Below are 22,722 nucleotides of genomic sequence, written 5' to 3'. Positions count from 1 at the left end.
AAGCCTTTTACGAAACACAAATACTTTTAAATTTTTTGCAGGATTCTCGATGCCAGGAATCCCATCCCATGTGCCTCACCTGTATAAGATTGTCCTTTTCGAGAAATTAGTAAAAACCTCTATTACTGCTACAAGGATTTGATGCTTAGTATTTGATAATTAGGATTTTTGTACCTACATTTTATATTCTCAGCTGATTATTTTGCGTTTAGCAGGGAAAAAAAATTCCTGGTCGAGCACTCGATACGAGAGAGAGAGAGAGAGAGAGAGACGTTGAGAAGACAATGGTGATTGGTAACACCGAGAAGGGAGGGAAAGGTCAAGATGGGTTGAGTTGATTTGGGGGGGGGGGAAGAGTTTGTGGGAAATCGAGGAAAGGAAGGAATGTTTGCAGCGAAATTAAGAAAGACACAACACCCATATTCCACAGAGAAATAGAATGAAGGATTATATTAAATTTATGTTTCCTAAATTTATTCAACACTTTTACACTGGTATTTTCCCTTTGTTTAATGGTTAATGCCGAATTGGTGATTCGTTTGATTTGGTTTATTTATTGGCAGTGGTGGAGGGAGGGAGTTAATAATGAGAGTAAGGAAAGGACTAAGGAGAGGTGGTGAAAACAAAGAGGAGGGAAAGCTGAAAGACCCAGACCCAGACCCAGACCCAGACCCAGAGAGTAGTAGTACTGTACTGGGAATTCTGAAACTGAAAGCGAAGAGAGAGGGACGAAAGCTGTGCTGTCAGTTCTCTGTTGGAGATTCCTTCCATTAAAATTCCACATCGTCCAGGAGACCAGTATTCAAAAAAACCACAGCCTCAGGCCCCCCTCAGCCCTTAGCCTCAACCCCTCAGGCATAGATAGCCTCACTCACGAGAAACACTGTGACAAGCAGAATTAAGAAACCGAAAAAGCGAAAGAAAGAAAGATTCTCTCCCACTCTCTCTCTCTCTCTCCCATCCCAAAATAAAAAACAAAATTCTCATAAATCTATTTTCTTGTAATAAAGCCATAATGTGTTCCCTCCTCGTCTTCGAATGATCTATTTATTTATAGCTGATGAAAAGGCGTCTGACTATAATTTGTTCTATTTATTCACATTCCCCCTTTTATGCCAAAGAGCTTTGAATCACACCGGCGGAATAGATTTTATCTTGAATCGTTTAGATGAGGAGATATATCCATGGCTGAAATGTTTCCAGCTCCATTGTGGGAAATGGAATACTTGAAGGTTATATTTGTTTGAATTGAACTCTTTTTCATTCGTGTGAGTTTGAGGTTTATGGTCTCTATAGGCAGAGATTGCTGTTGAAGTTCCCCAGTCCACATCCTTTGTCTTCCTTTACCACCCCAATTTTTTGGTTAAGACTGTGTGATCATTTAACCCATCAAGGTCCAGCAGTTTTGAATACTCAGCTTCAACTACTTCACAATTCTACACTAAAAGATTACTTGTAATTGAGATCTCCTATAATTATTTAACGGAAGGGAATATTAGTGATTTCATCACACAAAGAGAAGATATAGAACCCTTTTCACTCGTATACGCAACAATACTGCCTCCCTTCTCCTTTACCCTTTCGGCCATTTTGAGCTGTCACACGTGTTTTTTTGGGGGGTTGTTTGCAAAGCTATCATTCTTAAGGGTAAATTACTTGTACTCCCCTTGTACTATGGTCCGATTGCTTGACACCCTCAAAATTTGAAACAATTACTTGAAACCCCATGAAATCTAACAGTATTAGTCTGCGTGGTTGAAATCTGGCAGTGTTAATCTGTGTGGTTGAATGAAAAAGTCCATTTTACCCTTATGAGTTATTCAATTAAAATGATCAACTTACCCTTTAAATGTTTTAACCTAAAAAAATATAGGTTCTTTTCAACCTCTTGATGCAACCAATAGGAGGGACCTCAAGTGCGTTCGATCACGCCTTTCCCGTAGGGTTTCGATCTAGGGTTTTGTAGATAAGATTGCCCAAAGCTATCCACAAGTTTAACAGTGATAGAAAAGCATGATTTTCTACTAATTTAAAAATCTTGTATATATATAGCAGAAAAATTCAGTTGGGGTTTCTCCAGTCATGCTTTTCTAATCCCTCTTTCTCCTGGAGAAGAAAATTAGAAAATAGGTTAGAATGTTTTGGGGTTTTTTTTATGGCCGGCGGTAGGATGTCCCTAGGTTGTTTGTTTCGTTTTTCTCCAGCATCTATAAATCGCCACAGCAACAACAATGGAATGGAGATTTGTTCAACGATGAAAGGGGAGGCATCTTCCTTCTACTATGGCCAAAGGGTCAATTCACTACCCTTAAAGGGTGGTCTGGGCATTTAGGATTTTTCTAACCTATGATGTCATCACTAAGTGATGGCTCACTAACAGATAGGGGCTAATTGTAAAAAATCTTACAATGTAGGAGGCTTCAAATAATAGTTTCAAACTTGAGGGGTGTCATCCATTGTAAGGGGGTGTACAAGTAATTTTCAAAATGCATTTCATATCTAATCTTGTGAAATTACCATCATATCCCCCAATTTCACTTCCTCACAATTCCTGGCTTTTGCAACAAAGGTAGTTTATATCCTTTAGGCTATGTTGGTATGAATTGTCATAATAGATTCTAGGTCTACAATGCATTTTGAAACCCATTTTTTCCCCTCTATTTTCTCACTTTAGAATGCGTTGGAAACCTAAAAATTATTCCATAAATGCATACCAAACACAGTCTTAGAGTTTGAGAAACTCATACACAACTTTGGGGAGTAATTAATTTGCCAAATATGTGGGAGAGCCCCTACACCAATCATGATGTGGGAAACAGTTTCTTTAGTAGTGAACTCACATAATCATGTTAGAGAGAGAATGACAACATGAGACTCACAGGATCAGGATGTAAGAGGACAAAGGAAAGCATTGCCAGTATGCCAATGGGAGAACACCCCCCCCGCCACGGCGCCCAAAAAAGAAAATATCAAGGTTAAAGTTTTCTTTCAAAAGGGTCATAATTACGGACCCAATATATCAATACCTTTGGTTGCCTCAATGGTCAAAAGCTTAAAGTGTTGTACCAAAGGAATCAAGGATCAAGTATTGCTGTATTGGTACCACAAAAGCCATCAGCATAACCCAAAAAAAAAAAAAATTTACAGACTCAGGTGTACGAAAATGTTCTCGTACATGAACCTAAGCCGACCTCCATAATTGCCCTACCCCTCCCAAGCAAATCTCTGAAATATCCTTAACTATTCCTAGACTCCAATCCATCGGACAAAAAAGGAGTCGATGGATACACTGTTAACATTTTGAGATTAATGTGTGATTTGTGTGATTACACTTTCATCAAAAAAAAATATAAGATCGAAGAGTTGAGATAGATTGAGTGTTTTTTTCCACGGTAAGTGAATGGTGAAAAGAAAATCTCTTCAATCATAGAATTTGATCTTTGTTTTGACTAAGAAAAGGTATTTTGGACATTGAACAAGGATGAGATTATTTAACGATAAGATTCATTTAAGGATTCAAAATCGTACGATCAAAAATCATCACGGATGAAGAGTGGGTGAAGAAAAACTTTTGCCTTTGAAGCCGCCCCTTTACCAACTCCATTTTTTTTTAAATTTTTGATGGAATACCAACTCCAATTTTTTGTTGGCGCAAACCTAATCTAATAAAATCTGTTCTACTTCCTAGTAATTTCCATTTATTTACATGGATAGTTTCGTCAGTGTAGTTTTTTGTCTTTTCATTCAAATGAACACAAGGATTGAAAAAATTGGCCTATTCGGGTCCATTCCGATCGGATTTTAATTCCGGTTTTGGCTGATTCTAGGACTGATCCGGATCTTGGTTCCGGGTTTTTGAACAGTTTAAACTTTAAAGGAATAATAAGGGCTGAAGGAGTAAGAAGTGCTTGGGCATTTTGTTTGGAAACCACGTTTTTACCGCTTGTCGTCTCTTCACTCTTCACTCTCTCCTTCTATCGCTCCTCATAAACTCTAAAGAGATTACTAAAATTGCAATCTCGATTTCTCTCTCTCTCTCACTCAATCTCTATCTTTTAGTCACCTTCTCTTTTTATCTCTTTTCTTCTTAAGAGTTAGATGTCCTTTTGATATTGGACTACCTTCCTTTTATTGATTTTACCCTATACATGGTAAAATAGGTGGATACCCCTCTCCCACCTTTAATCTAATAGGTGGATACCCCTCCCCCACCTTTAATCTATTAATTATTTATTAAGGAATTTATTACCTTTTGTTCTCACTTATTATTATTATTATTATTATTATTATTATTATGATGTGTTAGTTTTAGTTTCTCTTCTCCAACTTCTCTCCCTCCCCAAACACCAAATCCGGAAAACCTCTTCTCTCTCTCTCTCTCTCTCTCTCTCTGTTTGTTTCGCCTTTCCAATGACAGCCCCAAATATGAAGAAGATAACCGCATCACTTGAGCGATCTCTTCAGAATTGCTCTCTTAACCGAGACAGCAGCGGTGCCGGCGGTGGCGTTGGACGGTCGGCCACTTCAGATGAACCGGAGAATCTCACGATCGTCGATACCTCCGTCGAGCTAAATTCTCAAGTCACTCTTCCTTACCGGTGGGAACAATGCCTCGATTTAAAGGTTACCCCCAAAACACACCCCCCTCCCTCCTTCCCTCTTCATTAAATGCGAAACCTAACCAGCCCTCTCTCTCTCTCTCTCTCTCTCTCTCTCTCTCTCTCTCTCTCTCTCTCTGTTCGCTCTTTTGGGTATGTCTTGTGAAATCTTTCTGTTCAGGTTCGTCCAGAGGTCGCCATTCTGTGTTTTCTTTTTGTCTTGTAGTCATTAACTCTCCCTCCCTCCATCAATCACACACATGTATACTTGTTTCTGTTTTCGGTTTTGGATGATGAGAGAGATAGATAAAACCATAGTAACCGGCATTCTTTTGTTGCCTTGGATTTTTTAGATTTTGCTGCATCGGAGCTCGTCCATATATCTTGGTGTTCTTGACTCAAGAACCAAGAATCAAAATTTTGTTTTAATTTTTAAAATTTTTGGGTGCGTGTTTACTTTTACAGACGGGGGAGATTTACTACATGAACTGGGAGAATGGAACGAAAGCGAAAGAAGATCCAAGGAAGACAACAAGGGCTTGTGGTGGTGGTTTAGATTTCTATTCTGAAGAGGAGAACTCGTATTGGAATGGGTATGAGTATGACAGCGAGGGTTCCTCTTCTACCTCCACACCTTCTTCTTCTTCAAGGGACGATTACCGTTATGAAGGCGATGATGTTCTCGTTGTTGCCGGTTGCAAGAGATGTTTCATGTACTTTATGCTTCCCAAACAGGTCCAAGAGTGCCCCAAATGCAACGGTCTCATCCTTCACTTCAATCGATCGATCGAAAAACGACTCCCATGATCATAATACTTGATTCCCTTATTTTTATCTCTTTTTTTTCTTCTTTCATTTCATACTCCTATTTTCATGTGGTTAGTTAGATTGTTTGATGAAGTGATCATAGAAAGATTTTTGGGTCTTCAATCTTCCTTTTCTATTATAGTGATTCTGGGAACTGTTTGTTCTATTTCCGGGCGCCATTAGAGTTGCAGAGACGAGCTCCAAAGAGGTCAATGAGGATTTTTTTTTTTTTTTTGGGGGGTGGTGGGGAGAGGGGGGAGAATAGAATAAAATCAGTCATGATGGCGACGTGTGGCTCTCGTTTCCTTTCTGTATTCCTGCAATTAATTCTCTGTTTTTTTTTAAACTTTCGGATAAAGATATTCGTTCTCAACTTCGGAGTTTTAAGAAAATAAAAGATGGGTATTTTGATTTCTTTTCTAAACCATCTCTGGGTTCTCCGACCAGAGAAAAAATTTCCATAAAAATGAATGGATCCCCATTAAATTAAGCAAGCGAAGTGGCCTGGCAAGCATTCCTTCCAAAATTTATAATATCTTCGTTATTAATGCTGTTTTGTCTTCGTTTCCTGTTTGGTTTCGTAATGGTGGCGTATTTGGATCGTACTGGATTCTACCTTAATTAATTTCTCAAAAATCTGTATTTTAGGAGATAAAATCATAAAATAACAAAGTCTCATACGATCTTTTCGCCAATAAATGCGGTTATACCATTATTATTATTATTTGACTCAATTTAGTTAATGAAGAATGATTCATGAATGAATTATGAGTGAAATGATTGAGCAGAGGCTTCATAATTTTATTGGGAAAACTGTCATTAGTTCTTTAATTTTCATTTTCTCAATGACACAGACTTCGTATATGTCTTGCAATGGTGGGGTTTGGAAGGGGTCCCATTACAGGGATCCTCAAGAACAGTTTAGCTTTGTTTTGTGGGATCATAGCCTCCGAAGTCCTATGAGAATTTAGTCTCATAAGGCAAATGGTCACAAAACTGATATCTGGTCCCATTTAACAGTGGGTTGTTTTGGTCCAGTTTCATAATTGTTCTGGGTACTCAAAGTTGCATGGCTCCTACGCCCATACACAAGAGTGTGCGAAAGTATTGCCCTATCCTACTCACGGTCTCATTGACCCCTATGCTGATGTAAGCGTTACAAATCAGTCATGGTGGATGGTAATCTATTCACTATGGATTTTTTGATGGGTGCAAGTGGGTACAACCTTATGATGGTGGTTGAACTTTACCGTGTGGTGAAGGAAACTGTCATTTATTTTCTTGCCCCTTGTTTTTTTTCTAAAAGATATGGAATAAAGAATGCCACCTAGTCGTGCCATACGCGCCAACCAATCGTGCCATACACACCACCCTTTTTCAATGTTCCAGGGGAGTGCGGCAATAATTTCACACACCCCTATGTCAAGATAGAGGCAGTATGTATGGTGCGATCAAGTGGCATTCTTTCACCCAGAAGTTATTTAGTTTTTTCAATAAAAGTAATCTTTCATCTCACATAAAAAATTACATAAAATATTGCATGAAATAAAATTTCAATTTTTGAAAATTTCTTTTGATCATTGCATTAAATATTATATAAAAGAAATTTTAAGAATAAAGCTACGAACAAAAAAGTGAGGTTACAAAATTTTCCCAAGTCTCAAACATTCAAATATAAATATATCTTTGTAATTAAGACATGAGAAAAACGGTTGCATGGCGACTATGACCAGACATAAGAAGGATGAAATGACCACCCCGTCTCTGTAAAATGAAAAAACCCACCCCTATTGGATGCCCAATGCACACGTTTTCATTGGACCCTGTGCTAGTGCAGGGGCCATACAGCCTGTCAGCGATCCCCCTCCCTTGAGACATAGTTAGGTTTTGATTCCTTAATGGTTCTAGCTTCTCAATGTCTCCCTCATATACAAGTGTTTCATTAACACATATCCCTTAGTTTTTCTTTGTTTATGATATAACTCTTCTAGAGGTTGTAACTATTAAGTATTTACTAACCCTAAATAAGTAAATATACATCTTAAACAAGTTTTTGTCGATCTGGTTCCGGTTGGCTTCTTATTGGTCCTTCTATTTTGGATATGTTGAGAAAATCGTCCTAGAACTGTCCTGTTCTATTTAATAATAGATCCGAAATAACTCGCAGAATCGTCCCATTCGGTAACGTGATGGATCGGTCTGGGTGTTAGGTGATCGGTTCTAAGACGGTCGAGATCTCAATCCCAATTTGACACCTTTAGACCTAGGTGTCTCATATACCCCAGCTTAATGAGAGGAAAAAGTATGTTAGGGGAGGTCTTCACCCATGGTTCGTGATCTCGATATCGGCTGGATCGGACTGGATAGGGATCAGGTCGACCGATACGGATTGGGATCGTCCAAACTCGGGCAAAGATGACACTTTTGTCCCTGTTTTCTTATATAATAAAAAATTAAAAAAAAATTCATTTTTTACCTCTATCCGTACAGCTGGATCAGATTGGTATCAGGATCGGTCTCGGCTGATACCAATCCGATCCGACCAAAATCGGCCAATCGGATCCAATACCCCAAACCACGTCTTCACCTTAACAATGTAGACCTACCTTGTGTATTATCGTAAATGACCCTAGATGCCTTTATTCCTTCTGCGATTTGGTTAGGCACTTAGGCTACATGAGCTAAGTACTCTGCATGTGATACAACCACTAATGCCGTTTGGTTAAGCCTATGACAAATTTTGAGAGCCAAATTTAATCATACACAACCCATCAATCCCCCCCCCCCCCTCCCCCTCCCCCTCCCACTCCCACTCCCAAATGTATTGACATTTTCTTGTTCCCTTATATTGCTGGCCGTCAATTTGTTTTAGGGAATATTTTCTGAAAATCTTTCACCGACGATAATTGAGATTCCATTCACCGACTGTGGGAAAGGAGAAGGTGGGAGAGGGCATCAAGAGGGTATTTTGGGAACATGTTAAAACACTATAGAGGTTTGTGAACCCTAGGATGGTGGGTGAACCGTCTTCTGCGAGTGGAAGAAAACTTTCACTTTTTCCAAATAAAACTATTTTTGTTTGAGAAATATTTTTTTTCCTTAAAAATCTGATGTCCTCACTAGCATCCTGAGATTTTTAATCAAATTTTTTAGATTTTGGAAGTTGAGAAAGTTTTTTTCAAGGCATTAAAAAGGTGCAATTCAGGTATATATATATATATATATATATATGGAAAAGGATTTGTACTTGGTGGTGTTTCCCATGCCCTCTCACAGGGTACTGTGAGATAACGCCTCTGCCCCCCTGGGTAGATTCCCAGGCGTGATCACCCATTGGCCCAGACGTTTGTGTAGACACCATGCAACCAAGTAGAGATCTCTTGCCCATGTTTATATTAAATGAGAGTGGTGAGACAGTGTTTGAGTTATCTTTATTGCTAATAGATTTGTTAAGCATTTTGGTTCTATTTTTTCAATTTGTTGATCCGTCTTTTACTGAGAGTCTCTTTGATCCCATTATCGGTGAGGCTGAGAATTGAAGTCTTATTGTTTTGTCTTCTGAAGAGAAAATTAAACAATCTGTGTTTAGTATTAGTAATCTCAAAGCCCAGGGGGTCATGATAGTGCTCCAGCTATTTTCTTCAGAAAGGGTGGGATGTAGTTAAAAAAGATATGTTGTTGATCATGTCCATGATTTCTTTTTGAATTTAATGTATGATTCCAATCATACCCTCCTTTATCTTATTTAAAAGAAACATAATTCTGGTGTGTGGATGTTTTTAGGCCGATTAGTTTTTGTACGATGGTGTTGAAAATAATTATTAAGTTGTTGGACAATGTGTTAAGGATCGGAAATTTTTTGATAACATTGGTACAACCCATGAGATTTTGAGTTTCTTAGGTATCACAATGGCAAGAGGGGTTGGATGGCTCATAAGCTGGACATCTCTACAACCAATGACAAACTTAAATAAGAGTTATTTTTGAGTTTTTAGGTTTCCATCAATTTTGGTGTGATATTATTACTTATCTTGTCTTGACTTGTTCATATTCTACCGAGGTAGCTGTTTGGTATGTTTGAGCCATTCAGGGTGAGTGTCAAGGATGCCCATTAAAGAAATATCTTTTTTATTTTTTGCTATAAAGGGTTTATCTAGACTATTTAAGGGTCATGGAGAGCTTAACTTATTTAGGAGTATTAAGATTGCAGTTGAGGCTCCTGAAATTTCTCATCTTTTTTTAAAAAAGAATTTTATGACACCCTAATCTTCTGTCGTTACTACTAAGAATGATGCTTTGACAATTCATTCGATGTTAAACCTGAGTCAGGATTTGTCCGGCCAATAGATCAATTTCTCTAAAAGTGAAATATTTTTTAATAAATGTACTTCTGAATATTTTGAGGGTCTCATCTATGAAAGATGGTGCTCTTTTTACTTGTGATTCCTTTAGTTGCTAAGCGGAGAAGGAAAAATGCCATTTGTTATAAGGTTATTGATTGTCCAGTCAAAACTTGGTCTTTGGCAGGTTAATTCATTGTTCCAAGCTGGTAGGAGGTATGTATCACTGAACTATGCTTAAAAAGGGATCTTACTTTGGGTTGGATTGTCTCATGTTCTTCTTCTTAATTAGAAGGTTTGTTTATTCGACAGGTTGGGGATGGAACTTCTATTTCTATATGGAATGACCCATGATTTCTTGCCCTTCAGGATTTTATGATATCGTCCATCTATCGGGTTTCTAACAATTAAGTTGTTAGTGACTTATTATTAGAGGTCATTGGAATTTCTGGTTGCTACTCCATTTGTTTCCTTCTCATCTTGCTAGAGTGATGGTTAAAATTTCCAATTCGATTCTCCGCCACCCGTGGTGGGAGTTGGAGGATCCAACCCAGCCAATTGTAAGGTGTTTGGTCATTTCAACCCCCCCCCCCCCCAACCCTTGTTTTGGTTGGACTGAATCCTCGAGCTCTCATCACGGTTGGAGGAGAGCCAGATCCTAAAATTCCAATTGGAGGATACCTTCTCTAGTTAATGAATGATTTTTGCCTTTTCACTTGTAATGGGTGGGGAAAAGATTTGGAAAGTGGTTTGGGAGATTAAAGCTTTAAGTTTTTTTTCTTTTATAAAATTTTAAGGGAAATATTTATGGACACCCCCCAAAAGTATCTAATATCTCAAAAATTTATCATATTTAATTAAAATATCACAAACACCCCTTATTTTTATGAATTTATTTTAATTTAATCCACTCCGTTAGTCTCTGCAATTCAGTGTCTGTTAATTCTTTTTAAATGATGAACGGATCCTTACCACAGTGAAATCCTTATAATACCCTTAATAATGAATTAATGATGTTAGAAGTTACTTTTTTTTAAAAAACAATTTTACCCTCGTTTTTATTCAAAACTTTTTTTTTATTCCTTTTTTCTCCCCTTCTTCTTCTCCTTCTGCTGTTTTTTCCTCCGCCGCCGCCGCCGCCACCCCCTCCAGCCCTCATTCTCTTGCTCCCCTGCAACCCCGCCACCGCCTCATCCATTAGATGTCTGAAATTCATTCTAATAGCAGAAAGTTTGGTTCTTTGCCTTGTAAGAATGGCAGATAATTGCAGTCGGAAGCTCATTGTTGAGGTCTGCAACGCGAGAAATCTAATGCCCAAGGACGGGCAAGGTCCGCCAGTGCTTATGTGATCGTCGATTTCGATGGTCAGAGGCGACGGACGAAGACGAAGTTCAGAGATCTGAATCCATAGTGGGACGAGAAGCTTGAGTTTCTAGTTAATGATCTGGACACCATGGCCTCTGAAATCCTTGAGCTTAACATCTACAACGATAAGAAGACAGTGAGGCGAAGTAATTTCCTAGGTAAAGTCAAGAACTCCGGTGGTGGTTTTGTGAAATTGGGATCTGAAACGCTAGTTTTTATTTTGGAAAAAGTGGGGGGTTTCTTGCTTGAAGTGGCTGGGATCTAGTGGTTTCGTCATTTTCTGCAGCTTGATTTGTGTGTTCTGCTTGTTTTGTTGTGGGGGAAACCCTAGGAGCTCCGGTTTGAGCTCAGAATGTGTGGCTTCACCGGCTTGTGGAATTAGATGCTTGAGTGATTGGAGATTGAAGTGCAAGGGTTTCGGTTGGTGACCATCTGGGACGGATGGGGTTGAGAATAATAGCTTCATGTTGTGGAAATGGTTTTGAATGAAGTTTTTGGCTGATCTAGCTGATCTGATTGTTGTGATTCCGTTATCCTCTGGAGAAAAGAAGCGTCTTTTCGCAGATCAAAGGAGAAATGGGCTTGAAGGTCTATTATGTCGATGAAGATCTCCTAGCTCTCGACACTGCCGCACCACCGGAGCAGAAATCGAAAGCTCCAGCGGAAGCTGAAGCCGCACCACCGGTAGATAAAGAAGAGGAAACGAAGGAGGAGAAGAAAGATGAAGAGAAAAAGGAGGAAAAACCAGCATTTGATTTCTTTTTTCTCTCTGATCTGTAACTTTGTATGATGAAATCTGAAACTGCAAGCACAATCTTCAGGAATGTTTAATGTCTGACTTCAAGAACTTGTAATCTTCATAAGAAACAATAGTATAGCAATAAGGGGATCCTAGTTCATTTTCGTAGTATCAATAACTAGGACCAATGTAGCAGATAGGCAGCATAAGGATTGCTGCAACCAGAATCGACTTAGGTTTTGAGATGACATCGGCCGGAGCAGGTGATGGTCGCCGGAGCCGCAGCCATAGAGGGAAGAAGATGAAATGACAGTTTTGTTCTTTTATTTAAATAACTAAAGGGTAAAATGAATATTTCACCTTTGGGTAACTGTGCTTAACATTTGGGCGTTTGTGACATTTTGACCAATAAAATTTTAAGATATTGGATACTTTTACGGGGTGTCCGTGAAATTTTCTCAAATTTTAATCGAAGGCGTTGCCACAAAAGACAAACTTGTTAATATAATGAAATTTGAACCTATGTGACTTTCCTCTTTGTAAACTAGGAAACGAGTCTTCGATCATGACATCTCTTTCTATCTTATACTTTTCTAAACACACTTGGGTGGCAGGGCCTTTGGAAATTCACATAGAGTACCTTTATATGTTTCTTTTATTATTGACATATTTTTTTTTTGGTAAGAAATTATTGACATATATAAATCATTTGTTCCGGAAAAAATTTCACTGCAACCCATGTTTCTGTTGCCCCCAATTATAGGCTTCGATTTACAATCTAGAATGGTATTTTGGAAAATACTAAAATCTAAGAGGATATTTGTGAACGCAAAGTGAAAAATAGGGACAATTGGAGTAGCAGGAACATAGCTGCAACCCGAGCAGCAGCCAATTTTTATCCATTAAATTTGTTCCGTCTTCTTTCTTTTCTTATGCTGATAAATGTTGTTTTTGTCAATTTCTGATATAATTAACTATGTATTATATTTGGATAGTTTGTAAGAAGTGTGTATTTCAAAATGATAATCCCTCTTCTATGTTGCTTACTCGCCTTATATATAGATGGATCACTAGTCTTAATTATCTTGCTGCTTTCTTCTCAGTGTGTTACAAACACTTAATAGTCATGTAGGGGTGTCAAAACTTGGCCAGTACTGGCAGCCCTGACTTGAACCAACTAGTTGAAGCCCGAGATCGTCCTGACCAATTATTAAACATGTCAAGCTCAAGCACCAACTGATAAATAATTGAGAGATCGCGGGATTGCTGACCAACCGTTTGTAGCCTGTTTCGGCCCATCTAGTCCGATTATAATCCAATTAGTTAATTAGCATATTTAAAGCCCGACTAATTAGATTACATCAAGTCTGATTATGGACGGATAACTGACGGACCGTAAAAACATGTCCATGCCAAGGCCTATGAGGCTCGATTACCCAAACAATTAACAATGATGTGGGGTCTTAAATTGATGGGCATCAATAGAGTCATTTATCTTTCCATGTAATGGTGTATGCACACCCTCTCTTCGTTAGTCCAACTTTTAAATATTTTTTTCTGAAAAATCGGATTGGACTGAAATTTGACATGTGAATAGTAGACTTGAGGATTTATATTTTTTCATTTCACTAGGACCATAATCCAGGATGTAGTACATCCAAACACAATCCAATATTAAATGATCACATCCAGAATTATTATTTGATACGGAGAATCTAAGGTTGTGTTTGATATGTATTATCAGAATAGATTATGATTCTGGAATTCCAAAAAAAAATATTTCCATATCAAACTACACTTTAGATGCAGAATGTATTCGGATTTCTGAGAATGCATACCAAACGTAGCCCGGAGATTCACTAATCCCACTCATGACGGTTACAGAAGAGCATCAACCGTCGATTATAGGTATCTCATCGGATGATGCATTAATGCATTTCATGTGGTCGTTGGAATTGTACAATAATATACTCATTATCATCCAGGGTATGAGATGATGCATGTGAAGGTGACACAGTAATCAGTAGGATTGTACCAAGTACATAGGCAGTAGCATAACTTTGCCCAGTCGGTGCCACAGAGCGGCTGATGAAAAATTAAAACAGAGAGTCCTCTCCTTGGGATTGTCTCTCAGCTGCAATTTCTGTCGGGAAACCGAAACCGATTTGGTCATCAGACTCAGAAGAAGAAGAAGAAGATGAGTTACGAAAGGGTTCAAGAGTCATACCCTCCTCCAGGTTCTTCTTTCTTGTTTTAAGCTTAGATTATTTTTTTAATCAGTTCAGGTCCTATGCTTAGATTTTTCCCTTCAAAGCTTTCTCTCTCAATTTTTTTTTTGGGGATTAAAACATTCATTTTCCATTTGTATCTTCTTTATTTTCTCCTCTTGAAATTTGAAGTTTAAGAAAGCTCTGGTTTTAGTCTTCGGGGTTAAGAATTTGAGATTTAATGTTTGGCTATTTGAATTTGGAATTCTGGATGGATTGATTTCTCATTGAAGATTTTCTTTTTTTTTTTTTTTTTTTTTTTGGGTTGGTGTGGTTTCAGGGTCCTCGTTTCATTACCCACCACCGCAGACTTACACTCCGCCGCCGCCTCCTGGGAATCAGGTCTATCCACCACCGCTTCCTCCTGGGTATCAGGGTTACTTCAACGAAGGGTACCCTCCACAACGGCCACCCGGGCAGTACCCTCCCTACCAGCAATACCAGTACAACGATCAAGCTGGCTGTGACTCGGTCCTTAAAGGGTGGTACGTTACGTCATTCTCGTACCCCACAACTCTCCATTTTACCGCTCGACTCGAGCTTTAGAGTTTTTGACCCTTCAGAGAAATAAAATACATCTGAATTGGAAGAAGGCAAAAGAAATTATTAGTTATTACCCCCAAATAAGAGAGGCTTTCCTAACTCCCTTTCTTTATTTTGAGATTCTGATTATAAAAATATTCCCAGAATTGCTTTTTTCTTGTAAAGCGGCTCTATCTTTTATCCTTGCGAAACAATAATTTAAGGACCTGTTTGGTATTTTGCTTTCTGATTATAGAATCTAAACCTGAGCAACTATGGGTACGAAAAAAAACTTCTTTTTCAATTATGGCGGTCATTATGGTTCCATCCCATTTGAGTAAAATGTCCACAATCGTCTACCACAATGGATCTTGCTTGGGCAGCTCTTTGTCCATGCATGATGATAATGGGTACACGACAATATATAAAATGAATTTTTTCCGTTGAGAACGGCTACTGATGATCCATAGTTGCAGTTGCTAGTCATTTTTGTTCAACAGGAAATTCAGCTGTGATGTTAGATCCTCCACTGCACAACGATAATCTGAGTTTTTTTTTTCCATTGAGAATGGCTATTGATGAAGCATGTGTTGCTGCCGAGATCCTCTGGTAGTCTGGAAGACAGAGTGGATGAGTGGTCCGGAGCTGACTCTGCGGACTCTCGGATACCTAAATCAAATATTAGAGGAACAGCAGTTATCGGAGCCGGAGACGAAAAACTGGTAGCAGAGCTCAAAAATGAATCCAATAGACTGACTCGAATGAGGGTGAACTTACCTTCTTCTGAGTATGGTTTCCTTATCTATATGAATTTTTATCTGCTGCTGTGCAGCCGCACCATGGCACAGCAGCGCTGCAATGCACAGCACTGGATAAAGGTCCTTACCTATATGGTGCCCTCGGAAATGTCCTTATCCTCTGGATCATGTATTCATTAGGTAGTTGGGAGGTCTGAACAGGAATGGTTGACAGAATTTGTCAATGGCTAAGCTAGTGTCGTCAATGGTTATCTTTTTTTTGAGCCACGTGTATAGTTCCTCTTTCATGGTTCTGGCAAGTGAAGAGCCTGAGGTTGGAGGTTTAACCTAGGTTGCTGGCCTGTACCTCATAGGCCATGTTTGGTTCTGGTCCGTTACACGTGTCACCTTACTATTGGAAGCCAGATCCTATATGTATCTCCATGGTTGCAATTGCTAATCATTTTTGTTCAACAGTAAATTCTGATGTGATGTTAGATCCCACACAGGGCTCAATGGAAAACTAGGATCAATTAAACCTGAAGCTTTGGAAAACCAGGATCAATCAAACCTGAAACTTTTTACTTCTTACTAAGACTTGCTGACTTGTTTGTGTTGTTAGAATGTCGGGAGAGGAGTTCATTCTGAACTAGTAATCAACCCACTAGTCAAACTAAACAGTGTTGAGAATATCTCCCTCCTCTAGAACCCCTCTTATAACTTATATTCCACAGCAGTCACTGCATTTATTGAGCAGCTTGAGCTGTTTTTCTAGTTCCTTGAGTTCTTCCTTACTTAAAACCCTTTAGACTTTTATTTGACTGCTTCTACATGCTTCCATCATCTTGTTGGCCTTAAACCAGTTCTTGCAATCATAAAATAAATGAAGTCAATTTTTTAATTGGGAAATGTTGCATTGAATGCAACTGGGCCTTCTAAGAACTCTCATGGCAGATACTTAAAATTCTTCATTCCAGTCCCAAATTTGAACTACTTATACACTAGCTCTCAAGTCTCAACCTTCCCAGAACATTCTAAAAATATGTATTACCTTAAAAGGCCAAATTATCTTGTGCAAGGGAAACATAAGAACTGAGAGCAAGTACTCATAAAATCTTTGAACTTAAGTGCTTGAGTTGTGTTTTGATTATATTCAAATCCATAGGTTTTAGGAGCCTGCTTCGAGGTAAACTATTGCCCAGGAACGACACGTCTACACTCACACACGGTGAGAGAAAGAGAGAGGCTCGTTTCTGAGTCTAGTCTGGAGTTCTTGGATTGTCACTGTTGTCCCTGATCTCATTTTTGCCCTCCCTTCGAAATCTGCCATATTGGTATCTTTTTTTTTTTTTTTAAAGACATGTTGCGAATTAGACATTTTAAGGTATAATTAAGCAGATTGATATTAAGTTGGAAATTTTTTTTTGAGTAGGAAAGATTGAATTGGAATTCATTGATTGGTTTGGATGAAATTTATTTTTTATAGTAGCAAATTTAGTGACATTCTCTTGGGTTTTCAGTTATTATGGATCCTTGTTTTTGGGATGCTAGTCATATTCTTCTTTGTCAATTTTGCAGATTTGTACATTTCAAATTATAAGCTGATTAATATCAAGTCAGTTTTTTTTTTTTTTGGTAGGAATTATTAAGAATTTGGTGATTGGTTTGGAAGAATTTTACTTTTTCACAGGAAATTGTGGTGAGAAATTCTTTTTGGTTTTGAGATATTAGGGACTATCAGAGGGCTCTTCCCTACTCCCCCCCCCCCCCCCCAACAGCTGGCTTGGGAATGAATAATCACTATCAATCTCATTATCAAGTGGTTGATTTTTTTGAATAGAATATATATTATTCAGTTATAACTTCAATTTTCCTATCTATTGTTACCAGATCTTGTGAAGGTTAGAACACCACATTGTTTCTGGTTACAGGACAATCTCTCTCTCTCTCTCTCTCTCCCTCTCTCTCTCTCTCTATATATATATATATATATATATATACAGAGATGGTGATGGGATTGAGCCTTATTCTCATGTCACATGTTATTTGTTTCAAGGCAGAGAGGCAGAGGGGAAGGTGAAACCATGTTTAAAAAGCATCCAACCATTAGAAAATAAAAATTAGAAATCTGTCCAGTTAAACTTAGCAAATACACAGCTGAAATAGTACTACCATAATCCATCCTTAAAATCAATTCTTATCTCAAAAGGGAAAAATTAGCATTATTTTTTGGTAATTTAAAAAAAAAAAAGTTGTCAGACTTGGAATTTCTTGCAGTATTTTCTGTTACCAAACTCCAAAGCCACAATGGTCTCAGATTAGCTCTAAGTCTGTGAACTGGGCTTTGGTGTTATTCGTAGTGATGTGAATATCATTTGGATTTCTTTTAGTTTAACCTGATTTATTTATTCCCACTTTCCAGTTTGGCTGCTCTCTGTTGCTGCTGTGTGTTGGAAGAGTGCTGCTTCTAAGCCTTTATTGAGGCCTCTGATGATGTACATGGGATGTGGTACATACTGCTGTTGCTATTTACAATTTATTTTATGTTGTTTGATATTCTCCTAAAACCCAGTCTTTGGTATCCCTTGTCTATGTAATGGAACACATTTCATTATGTTGCATGAACTTTATCAATGAAAACTATGACCATAATTCTTACATGTCTAGGTTTTCTTACACCGCATTCATTCTAATAATCCTAACCTAGAATGTTGAATCCAGGGTTAGTAGATTGCAGAGGGATTTTTTAGCCCGAGTTCTGGTATCATAGGCTCTTCCTGAGCAAACGACTCTTTTCTGTTGTTGCTGCCATGGTATTTTTGTGGGAGAATATCATTTCTCTAATCATGTTTCACCGAGCCAAATATCTTAACCATGTTCTGGGTAATGCTTCATGTTACCATCTGATATGATTCTAGATGTTCCATATATTGTAGGCCAGTATTTGCAGGTAGAAAGTGAAAGTTATAGTCCGTGCTGCAATTGGCCTCTTTTGTTCAAACAGCTTTTTTTTGCCCTCGTGGCTAAGTTAGGAAAATAATTCTCATGGCCTTCCCTGTTTCTGGGCTTTTCTTATGGGATGGAGAGCTTTGACACCCGTATGCCATGACCAGAAGCCCCTATCTTCACACCTCCATGAATTTGCAGTTCAGTTAGCCCACAAATTTTGACATTTTGCCTGAATAATTATCACCTCCAATTCGCGGGCACCTTCAATTCCTCTAATAGGGGGAGTGGATCCCACCTTGGACAGTGTTTTCGGGCAGGGTGTAGGGTGGTCATTTCCGCCCTTATGTGAGGAATTGGAGGGCGCAGCGAATTGGAGGGGATAACGATTCCATGTTGCGCACATTGAAATCTAATGATCAACCAAATTGTAGATGGATCTGATGTGTTTATATAATTATGTCATTCTAGTACACCCTGGTAAGTTGCAGGGTGAAGTAAGAGAACTTGGTTGGATAGATTAGGGACAGCTGGAAAAAAAAAAAAAAACAAGGAAAAAAATCTCATAAATAGTGAACCATATCATGTTAGGCTTATCCATCCATTCATTGGTAAACTTGTCAAATTATCAATCTATAATATTAAAAATTGGGTAAGATGCGATAGAAATGATTTCAAGGTTTTGAAAAAATTTTAAAAAAATAAAATTTAACATCGTCTCACTTGTATTTCTTTTATAATATTTTCCTCACATAGTGGCATGGATGGGAATGAGGGTTTATGGTGCAAATATGCACCATTCATGGTCGTGAACAAAACCTTTCCCTAAAAGATATTTTTATAAATTTTGGCAAACGAAAGTTACAAAATTCTGGACAATTGAAGGATGGGTACTCAAAAAGGCATCCACATGTAAATCTTGTTATTTTACATGTGTGTTCGACAAAATGTGTAAAATAATGATAATTTTTTATACTGACATAATGGTGGAAACTTTTTCTCCTTTGGCTTTGAAAAATGGATTAAAATTCTCTCCAATTCTTGACATGCGCAGTGTGGTGCAATTCGGGAGTAGTATGTCAAATCAGTCAGGTTTTTTATTTTTTCTTTAAGAGATGTAAATACGCATTAAGAGGTATCATTTAGTAAATTCCGTTAGTGCAATAAATAAATAAATAAAAAAAAGGGTTGAGAGATCTAAATACGCATAAAGAGGTATCATTTAGTAAATTCCGTTAGTGAAATAATAAAAATAAAAAAAGGGTTGAGACATCTAAATACACATAAAGAGGAATGATGTAGACAATCCCGCTAGTAAATGCCAAATGCTAGCTATTTGTATGGGCAGGTGGCCTTTAAGCACAAAACATATATATTGTGCTTCATGCCCATGCTCACCAGGAGGTCTCGAGTTCGAGTCTTCTGACTGGTACCTTATCCCCTCCCTGATTCGATTTCCCCCCCCCCCCCTTCCTCTATACTAAATATATATATAAAGCTCCCAATTCCAAAAACAAAATTGAATTGAGTCCACCTTATGGATGGATAGTACTACCCTTACCCCTTCATTCATAATTCATTCCTTTTTTCCTTCTAATTCTTAACGAACAGCAGTGGAGTTTCTTCAACAATGGGAAATTGATCCAAAAATCAAACTTACCAATGGACCAAATAAAAGTTCGTAGATTGGGCCCTAAACTTACCGTCGTTTCCCTGGAACAGTAACCATTCAACACTTGCATGAAGTACAACGAAGAAACCAGATAAATTCCAGAGGACCAAATCACCGAGGCGGCTTCAGATGTGAGTAGGGAGTATCACAGTGTATTTTAGGAAACATACTAAAACCTAGGAGAGGTTTGTAAACCTATGATGGTGGGAATCCATCATTCACCGGACAGTGGAGGGAAACCTAGTCCAATTCAGAATACCACTAGTTTTTCCTTGTAGCAAAACAAACGAAAATTACTCAAATAAAAAGTTTGTTACCTCATCCACAATAACATCACATAAGTTTTATCTGAGTTGCGAAAGTCATATACATAATAATCCTATTCAACAAAATATTAACATCCAACATCAACATTAACATAGAAAGATCTAACAATAATTCGAAAATAAATTCTAAATGCCATTAGTTACAACAGATGCAAATGAATAGCATTTATAAAGTCCAGACAGTATCTGGTGCATCCCTCCTGGTTCCATCCAAGGTTCGATAAACGTACATCTGTGTCGCCATCTGAGTCTCATGCATCCGTTTGAAATGATCAAAGATCTCTACATTGAGTCTGGGCATCTTCTTCGCAAGAGTCTTGCAGCCTTCAAGAGTAAATTTGCAGTGCCACATCCAAAGGTATCACATTTTTTTCATACTTCTCTACATTCGTTAGAATTGCAACATCACCAAAGGGGCTAAGCACAATCTCCAGCTTCTTAAGATTCTTGCATCCATTTAGAACATGTAGCATTCCCTTATCGCTGTCCCCAGAACTTGTAATTGAAAGCATCTCTAACTGCTCAGCATACATTCCAATATAAAGAAAAACCTGATCCGTAAGGAAGCCAGAAAGTGACAACCGCCTGAGGCCCTTGCATGACTGAACAATTGCCCCAAATCCTTCATCCAACAGCTGCAGGGTCTTAGGATCAGGTAGGTTTGACACATCGAGGGACAATTCGAAGCGGGTTAAATTGGGGCAGTTCCTTGCGACTGAAATAAGGGCTGCATTTGTCATCCGGTTGCATTCATATAGCAAAGAATGAACCTTCGGGCAACCCTTAGTTATGGCAACAAGGCCTTTTTCGTTTACAAGTGCATGTCCTCCACCTTCAGGATTCAATGGGAACACCCTCAGTTCCTGCAATTCTTTACAAGTAGAAGCTACAACTTTTAGCCCTTTGTTTCCAACACAATCCAATATCTGCAGCTATGACGACAACTGAGATTACTACCTCAATATATAGAAAACCAAGGTAGAATTTCAGAAACAGTTGTTAAGATATCTAACCCAAAAGCGTTGAAGTTTCCAGCAATGGTGAATCAACTTTGTGACTTCATCACCCGGAATCCCTGGTGCATTGCTCAAGTTCAAGGATGTCAAGTTCAAGCAAATGGGGTAAATTGCAGGCAGGAAGCTAGGAGCAACCTCGAAGAACCCAGACAAGCTCCTAATTGATTTACAATCAAGAATAGCATTCATAAGCTTTATGTAGTACTCCACACTCGGATCATGAACGTAAGACCCTGTGCCCAAGTCCACCAGTTGAGGTGCCCTCAAGAGGATATTGTAGAGAACTTCAAGTGGCCGGCACTGTCCGGTTTAACTTAAGACTCTTGAGGTTTGGACTTCTAGCAACAAGCCTCTCAAGAGCACCCAAATCCACTTCTCCTTTAAGACATGAAAATTTCAGTGATACCAGTGACGTGCAACTATCAGGGAAATAGCTCAGCCATTGTCCCCTGCAATCCTCTATGTGCATTTCTTGCAAATCCAGCTCATGAAGAACCCTACATATTAGAAAGAAAAAAAAAATAACAAGAAGATTTCAGGGCACCACTCTCCGATATCAACGAATATGGAGCATGCACAAGAAAAATGTTCTACTTCATCATCAACCGAAAGGAGGAAGATGCAAAATTCCAACAGCAAGCGAATGAATGCTCCGAACTGTTGAATCAATATGGATTTGAGGACAAATAGCGATATCTCTAGTTACCGAGTAAACTAGTTTTCTAATTAGAGGGTTAGAATTATCAGATGATCCTGACATCTGGGCTACACCGCTACAGAATTCATCAATTTGTGAGGTCGAAATCAAGGAACGAACAGGTCAGGTTGAATACTAGAAAACAAGCCGTAATACAAGAAAAAGAAAATTCCAGATTAAAAGATAACAGCATTTACAGCAAAACGTATATAAATGTAGGTGATACACGATCTTACCTACAATTGGCAGCTATAGCTGCAAGGCCGTCTGTAGTAAATCCTTCACATCTAACCACAACCAAAGACTTGGAAGTTCGGAAAGGAATGAGAAATCAGCTGGAGGCTCTCATCGGAGACCACCATCCTCTTAAGGCTAACTTCCTCGAGACCCGGATAGCTCTTAGCCATGGCCTCGATCCATGGATGCACGAAACCACCCCCATTCATCAGGAAACGAATAGAGATCGGAAGCAGCCGGCTTCCCTTTCAACCTAAGCGCCTTAATCCTGGGAAACCTAGCAATTAATCTCTCTGGGCTAATGGCATAACAATTCCCTACAAAACCCCTGTGTCTGCTCCATCTCTCCAACCTGTACCAAGACTTGCAAACGAGAGACACAGCATTCCGGTCACGATGTGACGTGAGAATATCAAACACATGCTCCACAACTTCTTCAGGGAAACAAGTCAT

The 22,722-nt window shown here is 38.6% G+C and overlaps 1 protein-coding gene, 1 long non-coding RNA gene and 1 pseudogene across 2 annotated transcripts; 2 read left to right on the top strand and 1 right to left on the bottom strand.

Moving 5' to 3' along the window:
* Positions 1 to 4,348: 4,348 nt before the first annotated feature.
* Positions 4,349 to 5,445, top strand: LOC122671110. Its single transcript, XM_043868208.1, has 2 exons — positions 4,349 to 4,623; positions 5,064 to 5,445. The coding sequence occupies exons 1-2, from the start codon at positions 4,411 to 4,413 to the stop codon at positions 5,403 to 5,405; spliced, it is 555 nt and encodes a 184-aa protein (XP_043724143.1). The 5' UTR covers positions 4,349 to 4,410; the 3' UTR covers positions 5,406 to 5,445.
* An 8,972-nt stretch (positions 5,446 to 14,417) lies between these two features.
* Positions 14,418 to 18,033, top strand: LOC122671112. Its single transcript, XR_006334311.1, has 2 exons — positions 14,418 to 14,601; positions 17,798 to 18,033. It is a non-coding gene; the product is annotated as an uncharacterized LOC122671112 (long non-coding RNA).
* Positions 18,034 to 20,378: 2,345 nt separating this feature from the next.
* Positions 20,379 to 22,722, bottom strand: LOC122671111 (annotated as a pseudogene).

Source organism: Telopea speciosissima, chromosome 8 (assembly GCF_018873765.1).
Source record: "Telopea speciosissima isolate NSW1024214 ecotype Mountain lineage chromosome 8, Tspe_v1, whole genome shotgun sequence".
Taxonomy (NCBI): Eukaryota; Viridiplantae; Streptophyta; class Magnoliopsida; order Proteales; family Proteaceae; genus Telopea; species Telopea speciosissima.
The sequence above is the reverse complement of the archived record's forward strand: the minus strand, read 5'-3'. Positions and strand labels throughout refer to the sequence as shown.